This window comes from Glycine soja, chromosome 5 (assembly GCF_004193775.1).
Source record: "Glycine soja cultivar W05 chromosome 5, ASM419377v2, whole genome shotgun sequence".
NCBI lineage: Eukaryota > Viridiplantae > Streptophyta > Magnoliopsida > Fabales > Fabaceae > Glycine > Glycine soja.
Window position 1 is genome coordinate 5,125,021 of NC_041006.1, and position 8,822 is coordinate 5,133,842.

Consider the following 8,822-nt stretch of genomic DNA (forward strand, 5'->3'; position numbering starts at 1 on the left):
ATTGTGCTTCGGATTGGTTTGGATTGGCCATCGGATTTAATAATAAAATAATCATAGTACTCAAAAATTAAAAAAAGAAAAAATAATGCTAAAAATAAGGGTTTTGGTTGGGACTCCACCGCACAACAGACTCAAGATTAAGCAACAAGATGTTGAAGGAAGACCTCCCATGTTGGCCATGGCAAGATGCTACAGTCACAACGATGTTAGAGGTAAAGCTGGAAAATCGATGACCCAGTCTAATTCGATCCAATGGATCAAGTATGAAAAACGAATTGGATTGATTTGGTCCATATTCTATATAATATTAACCCATTTTACTATTTTTAGTTTAAATTTAGACAAATTTAAAAGAAAAACTTTAAAATATCCAGCTATGTTTCTTTATTCTAACCTAACTCAACAGTTCCATTGAGCCATCCAAATAGGCCCTTTTCCATTTGAACCAGTCCAACTCAGCTCAACTCTCTGAAGTCCCAATAGGTCAGCCCAATCCATTTTGTCAAGTCTAGTAAGAGGCGTTGATGGACACAACTATGTGAAGAGATGTTGCATGTGTGATGGTGGCAAAGGTGCCATTAAAGTGTTGATATTTTATTTCTTTCTTAAATTAAATGACTAGTCTACTGAGAACTCTAACCGGGTTAAATAGTAGTAAGACAATCTTTTGAAGACACTCCTTCAACTTCTCAATGTCAAGAAAGACAAACTATCCCAAATGAATTACAAATAACGAAATTGAAAGTGCTTAGCATAATTGGTCAATACCCATGATAAAAAAAAAAAATTGAAATATATTTTTCATACATGTAATAATGTCTATTTTGATTTTCCTACCTAAACTTCTCCCTTTTTATTTTACTACCTAGAATTATTTTTATGTTTGATTTTACATTTCCAGAGATTAGGCACAGGAAGCAAAATGGAGGTGCAGGAAGCAATTGCCAATCATTTTATGTGCTTCGACAAAGCCAGCCCAAGTGTGACCCAATTAACTGCTGTCCAGGCCTGGTCAATAGGTAACACTGGAAAGGCCGGGTTTTGACCGACCCTACCTACGGCCTTAGTTTGTACGAGTATCCGACCTTACTTAGAGAATAACCATAGATAGACAGTCAATAAGACAAATGCAACTGCAACAAACGAAAGAGAAAAATAACAAAATGTGCATTTAGGAACCGCGTGCTTCACATTAAGGAAATTGTTCAAGACTTCATGGTTAAGAGGGAAAGAAAACCAACGAAATATTCCCTTCATCAGTCGTGTATTATGTTTATTGATCCATCAGGCAAAAGACTCTCGTGCGACATAAAGAAGTCGTCGAATCATACATTTGGTGGTGGCCAAATTTTCCCAAATAACTCTTCCACCCGCTTTGCTTGATCAGCATGGCCATCCAGTCCAGCAGCCAGAAGCTGCACAGCTGCAGGCCCCATGGCCTTTGAGAGGCTATCTTCGTCCCATCTAACAAGCTGAATACAATGAATCTAAGCTTATTAGTAGAGCAATCCGATAATCTAGCAAATCTGACAAACTCCAGAACAAGAATGACATTTTATAAAACTATCCCGCTGATGACGGCGGTAGCAAATTAAACTGAATAACACAAGTGTACCCTAACCAATCATCATAAATCATAAATGGCAAGTAATACTAACATTTTCAATTACATTGACAATGGTACTGATAGAAATCTCAAATTAAGCAAACTTTCACACTGATAAAGCGAGGGAAGTTAGGGTTGGCTGATTTCGATTTTCCTGAGCTTATATTGATGGGAGATTTAATACCTTGTTGGAGTAACCACATAACAGGCAACATGCAGTTTGAAGTTGCTCCTCATCTAATTGGGTTTTGATTTACCATTTATGAGACAGAAAGGACCGATGGGCATGCCATTATGCTTTGCAATTATGAGGTGAACATATATTGATACCAACTCAATTTTTCTGTTGTAGTTTCAACTAAGAAATTTCTACTTTGTAAAGGGGAAAGGCAAATAACATTCGAGGCTGAAACCATACCTCTTCATCACTAAATGTGTACTTGGCAGCAGACTGAGGGGATAACCTCCTAACAAAAGAGTACTTCTCATCAGGAGAAGCAACAGATTCTTTGAGAGACTGCAATACCTTTAAAGGAGCTATGATATAGTCAACCCTAGACAAGGAGGAAAAGGAAAATAAATTGATTGTATATTGTACAAATAAAACTTAAATCAGGTATTAAATTGGATATGACTGAAGGGAAGTCTTTGAATACCCCAGAAGACTAAATAGGTCCTGTTTGTTGCGAACTGCTGCTGCCATCAACTTTGACTTATGTCCATATTTGTGAATATAATTGTAAGCTTTTGTCACCTGAAATAATAATAAAGATTTCAAGCATTGGTGATCATCTTAACTATTTTTAGCAAAGATCTGATCCTTGTAAGAACCAAGTTGTTTTCCACAAGTCATACCAATATTGTTGACTTAAACTGGGATCAAAGAAATGTATATCTCTATTTCTACATTTTCACCACAAGAGCTCTATAAGTTAATTTTCACAAAAATAAATTTAAATTCTAAGAATAGAGCAAAAGCATGAACAGAAGATTAAAGAACGGACCAATGCCAACCCTGGATCCTCTCCTCTTAGCTGAGCAGATTCTATCTCTGTGTCACCAGAATGATTACGTGCCCAATCCTGAAAAATTACAAAGTTTAAATAGGATACCCTAAAACCTGTTGTTCAACACTCTTTATGACTCAAATAAAGATATAAATTACCCTTATGCGACCAACAAAAATTTGAATGACAGAAGCACCAGCTTGAGCTGCAGCTGCAGCTTGAGCAAAACTGAAGAAATAGAACCGATCCATAGAAAGAATAAGAAAAAATAAAATAGAAATTGCTCAGATAAAATGGAATAACACAGCCACTAGATCCAAGGATAGAAACTTAGATGTTTGAATTTTGAAAAGGAAATGGGAATAATTTCACATCAGCATTCAGTATCCAAAGTTACAAACATGAAATTTTCATCAAAGCACATAATTCCTTTTTCTTTTGATGTAACAAAAAGCAGAACATTTCACAAAACTTCTATTAAGAGGGGGATGATGTCATGCTTCATAGCATGAGCCCTCAGACATTCCAATTGGTGGTCCAATGTCCAAAAAAAAGTGATGATTGTACTTCTAACAAACAGAAGATATTACAAAATGAAGACAATGGTCAAGATAAAATCATAACCAGACTTGCAATTCAAATTTAACATCAAGAAAACTTTGGTATTTTTTTCCAATACATAAAATTTCTGTCTTCAGAGGAAAGATGCCTTTTACTTTTCTATTTATGGGAATATGATTAGAACTTTGTATTATTTTTTTGTATTGTAGAAGTTCTATTATGGGTATTTCTTTTCATTTATTGTTTGAAGATTAGGATTTACACATACTTCCAAAGTCCAAGCTAATATGTACAGCCTCAACCAATTACAAACTAGTTAAGAATTATCATTGCTATAGAATAAAGTTATCAGATAGGAGATTATGCAGAACAAAAGAAACATTAGATTATCCAAGCTCAGATTAGACCCTTTTGGATTAAAAAAACAACAGTGAAACTGAGTCCTTGAGGTGAACATACATGTCAGGTGAATAAAATTTGTTATTAACATAACTACCAAAAGTAATATATGTGTGATTTGCCATCATATGATTCCTCAGGTTTAGAGATAACATTTGCAATGTATTAATAGCATTCAAGACAGAAAATTTTATGTACTACATATAATGAAATGACATCCTTCATATATTAACCTCAAGAGCTTGCTGCAAAATATTAAAAAAAAAACTACCTGTAGACAAAGGTCAAATGTGTCTGTATGCCTTCGGATTCCAGCAACCTTGCAGCCTCTATTCCCTAAATAAAAAGCAAGCAAGTCATCAGTACGTTAACTAAATCATCACTCATCAGTATTTCTGAATTCAGCTAGCACTACAATTCTATTTTCAATACTACTCACTTGCCAAGTGGAAGGAATTTTAAACAACAGACGTTGCGGAGGTACATTGCTATCATTGTACAACTTCAACAGGTCATGCACCTGTAAAATTTGATAACAGTACCATCAGATTTCACACAGGCAAGGCACAATACATGTGTATTTTCTCAGGGTAGTTGGATTTTATAACTGCGCTGAGCATTAAGGATTCACAAAATGTGAACTTGTTTCTGAACAGATTAACAGACACTCAAAGTTTAGAATTTACTGAGAGAGGGGGAGAACAGGCGAGAGAAAGACAGACAGAAGCACCTATCTCCTCAGTTTGGGCATTGCTCACTTGAGAATTAAGATTGATGTACAATCCGGTACCAAAATCATAATTGTTTCTTTAATAATAAAAGGTACTATAACTTACTCATGACCAGAATAGACAACTTAATAAGAACTTTATAAATCTGAACAATTAGAAGGCTTAAGTTTTGGCATTCCTGAGAAAAAAGGCATTGAAAATACAAATGCATTCAACATCACAATCTCGCTTTGAAGATGCATAGCAATAGAATCTTAACATCATAAGTAGTCAATGAAGCATGACCAAATACCTTCCTGATAATGGCATGTGTGTCATAAGCAAGCCGCGCATCCACTTCTGTCGAAACACGGCCAGGGACAAGCTTTGCCATGTCACTACCGATATTCGCGAAAGCCTACAATTCCAGGACCAAATTCACAAAAGAACCACAGTTAGACTCAAATGAGCTTCACAATTTATCATTAAACAAAAATTAGTTTTTTCCAAAAAAGAAAAACAGAAATAAATAAATACCTTGTTGACAAAACAAGACAATCGCGCGTTAGGATTTTCAAGTCCATAACACTCAGAATCAGCTAAAGCCATTTCCACAGCATTCTACAGCAAAAAAAAAAAAAAAAATGTAACACGTTGACTCAGACTCAAACCAAATGCAGGTGCTAGGTTTTTCAAAGAGTGAAAATCTGACCCTAAAAATGGTGTCTGGAAGGCCACATATTCCCAAGAGAAGCGATGAACTAACAGTAGCAGCAGTTGGAGGAAACCTGCAGCGTAGGTGCATTAATTAATTAATTAATTAATCAAATCAAAATTAATTCAAATTTCATAAAGAACAAAGCAAAAACGACGTTACTTTTCGAAATCATCGAAAACGACGGTGTCGGGAACGATCTCGCTGAAGGCGGACACAGCGTCCAGTTCAGTGGTCGAAGCTGCAGGCGAATAAACGGAAATTGCGAAATGAGAGAAAGAGAAAAGACAAAAAAAAAAAAAAAAAAAGTTAAAGCGCGAAATGAATGAACTAAGAGAGCTTAAGAAGTGGTGTGTGATAAAATTACCGGCATTGATAGAAGAATTGGAAGCGCGAATTAGAGGGAGGGACCTGTGGGGATTGAAGTGAAGAGTTGTTGGAGGACGAAGCGAGAAGGAGAATGTGGTGTATCTTGTTATTGTTCTGTGAATGGGAGATGCAGAAGAGAGAGTTGTAGAAGGCGGAGTTTGCAAGGTGAGTGACATTTTCGGATGAGAGAGAGATTATGACAGCCAAACTCAATCACACTGTCACTCGGTTACATCTTCTGAATTAAATAACAGTATTAAACCAGATCTAATTACCTGTCTAAGTTTGGACACCAACAACGTTAATTTTTTGTTTTCCAATACATATTTTTACAACACTGTTTTGAAGAAAAACATCGATTACATTAATCATGTGGATTTAATTTACTTAACTTATTTTAGTACAATATCGGATGAGATGTTTAAACTTTAAAAAATATATATATAAATATTTTTTTAAACAAGTAGATAAATTTTGTTACTTGAAAAAGACAAAAAAAAATATTTATTTTAAGTAAAAACAGGTTTGTCAAATAATCAGAAAATTATAAAACTACTTATTTTATTTTAAAAAATAAACTTAAACAAACTAGTTCAATAACTTAATTTTATTGATTTTATGGGTGCAAATTTAAATTCCTCTAATGTTACTTTTTTTTCTTTAATGGATAACCTTCTTGAGGAAGATTCTTTCACGTTTAAGTACTAATTGAGTATGGTGAAATTGCTTGTAATACAAACCTCAACAATAATACCCTAAGTAGACCTCTATTGTCAGTTTTAACATGTGATTGACGTTCTATCGGTAATATTTATGTTTTCTTATTCTACCATTTTCACCCCAAAAAAAAGAAGAGAGAATTTCAATATAAATTATCATTATATTTATATTAAAGTAAGTTAAACATGTGGTTAATCTTTTTTTTTTATTTTTCTTATTTCTTTCTTAATTGTAAAATTAAAATGTATAAAAGAATTGTACAAAAAATTATCTCACAATTTTTTCTCTGTTTTTCAAACACTTAAATTATTAAGTGTATAAATGTAAAGATATAATTTATTAAGAAAACTATTTCCTTACCTTTAATATGGAAGCACCACTGAAAATAGATTAATCTTTTTTTATAAAAATGATAAAATATGATAAAGAATATGACAAATAAAAAATATAAAAAAGTGTATACGACTAAAAAAATAATGGTGTGAAAAAAGTATTTAAATTTATTTTAACTGTTTTTTTATTGTGTAATTTATTTTATATTATTCAATAAAAATATAAGTATCATTATTCATTAGTGTCAAATTAATACTTTTATTATATATATATGCGCGCGCGTGCGTGTTATGTTGAGACTTATAAATAAGTAAGACTTACAAGTCTAAACGATTCTCCACCTCTGGGATGGACTCTCCCTTTGAATTTATGTCCGTACCATTAGTGCTTCAATTGAAAGGATCGACTTCATGAATAGCATTATTCAAAAAAATTTGACCAATAAAAAAGTTTAGTAAAATATCATTCATTGATGAAGTATAAACTCTCGAACAGAAATATATTGTTATGAATTACACAACGGAAAGTCTCACCTAATAAGTAAAACTCATGGAGTTTAAGGAATTTTTTCACCCAAGAAACTAATCTTTTGGGATTGACTTCCCCATTGAACTTGAAGACAATACTTTCTTCCTAGGTGGCTATGTCAATCATATGTGATTGAAAAAATGAGAATTAATGATAGAATTACATATTCTATTTTAATTTGTATATACCAGGACTAAAATAATATAATTATTGAAATATAAATAAATTAACTTATGTTTTATTTAATAATAGAAGTAGAAAGTATCTCATTAATAACAAAATTAAAATATTATTTTTTGAAGAAATAAAATTGAAATTGCTAAACTATCATACAGAGTACGAACTCACTATAGGTTATGTTTGACCAAAACTGAAAATTAAAAAGTTGGTTGAAATTGGAAAATTAGTTAGTAGTTAGAAACCAAAAAATTAATTTATTAAATTATATATATTTGGTAAAAAAAAATTATTGAAATAGATGAAAAGTATAAAATAATATAAAAATAATAAAATCGTGATTTATTTAAAAAAATAATAAAGAAATTGAATGAATACATTAAAGATAAAAAAATGAAAGAAAATATAAAAAGTTAAAAATTAACATTTTAAAAAATATTATTTTAAGTAGCATTTTAAAAAATACTATGAATTACTTAAAAAAATCTTTATCAAACAGACAATCAAGTTTTTCAACTAGTAAAAAATATTAGAAATTAATTGAAATACCTTGATGAATGTAACATACTATTTTGAGGAAAATTTGGGATTTTTATCTCTACTATTTTTTGATAGGTTTTTTTTTTGTTATACTGCATTTATCTTTACTATTGAAATTAAATCACATTTCTTTTTTATATATAAATAATTATTCCCCTTTCTTTTCTTTCTTTAATTAATGATGTTTGAGCTGTGATATCCAGGGTCCCTTTCAACTTCCACTTCGTGATATCCGCATGTATAGCAACGCTGCATTTGACTTGGAGCTGGAGCAACTCCAAGCGGAGCTGGTTGCAATTGCGGTTATTCAATGTATGCACCCGTTCATGCATAGTTATATTAAATATTGAAGTCCTTAGATGTGTTTTTCAAGACTCAAGTGTAAGACCTTTGGTGCAGCAATGACTTCGCATTTTCCAGGTCTCCCTTCACAGGAAGCTGCAGTGGCTCTACATTGAATTCCCATCTCTCCAATTCATGAACAATGAATATGGCAGCACTCTTCCAAGCAGCATTGACAAGCTGAATTTCCTTCAAAACTTCTCTCAATTAAGTGTGTTTGTTGTCAAGTCAAGTAAATCGTGTTACTCACTATTTAGTTAGGTAGGGTGTCACGATCTCATGTTAGATAACTAGTGATTTCATGGTTCTTCTTCAACTAGAACCTTTTTATTCTATAATAGAACTTTCGTAACTTTTGAGATGGGATAAGAGAAATTATATGTGACACGGCTGTTTCCGGACCATAATCTTTAAGTGTCAACATTAACACCTGCTCATTTAAGTTTATATCATTTGATTTGATTAATTGAGCTAATTTAATTACATGAACTAATTTGGTTGTTTAAATAGTTAATATAATTGTCTTATAATATTAACCCACATTAATTATTATTAGAATAAAAATTTTAACATATTATTCATGATGAAGAAATATAAGTTGTTACAGAAACGGTAAGAATATATAGTTCTATTATAACAACTATGTTTTAAAATTAAAAATATTTTTTTATTGTTATACGATAATTCATTCAGAAGAGGAGAGAAAATTAACAGAATAAAATGGTACAATACAATCTTAAAAATAAAGCCATCAATGTGAGCCATAACACATGAGCTAATTCGGCTCACCATAGATTTAGTCTTATTGGGTTGCA

At 32.0% G+C, this 8,822-nt stretch overlaps 1 protein-coding gene across 1 annotated transcript; it reads right to left on the minus strand.

Moving 5' to 3' along the window:
* Positions 1 to 929: 929 nt before the first annotated feature.
* Positions 930 to 5,605, minus strand: LOC114412139 (transaldolase-like). Its single transcript, XM_028375930.1, has 12 exons — positions 5,366 to 5,605; positions 5,161 to 5,239; positions 4,996 to 5,071; positions 4,821 to 4,904; positions 4,597 to 4,701; positions 4,013 to 4,093; positions 3,845 to 3,909; positions 2,772 to 2,841; positions 2,611 to 2,688; positions 2,263 to 2,360; positions 2,025 to 2,160; positions 930 to 1,472 (listed from the first exon to the last, which is right to left on the minus strand). Exons 1-12 carry the CDS (start codon positions 5,541 to 5,543, stop codon positions 1,326 to 1,328), a joined length of 1,197 nt encoding a protein of 398 aa, XP_028231731.1. The 5' UTR covers positions 5,544 to 5,605; the 3' UTR covers positions 930 to 1,325.
* Positions 5,606 to 8,822: the final 3,217 nt, after the last annotated feature.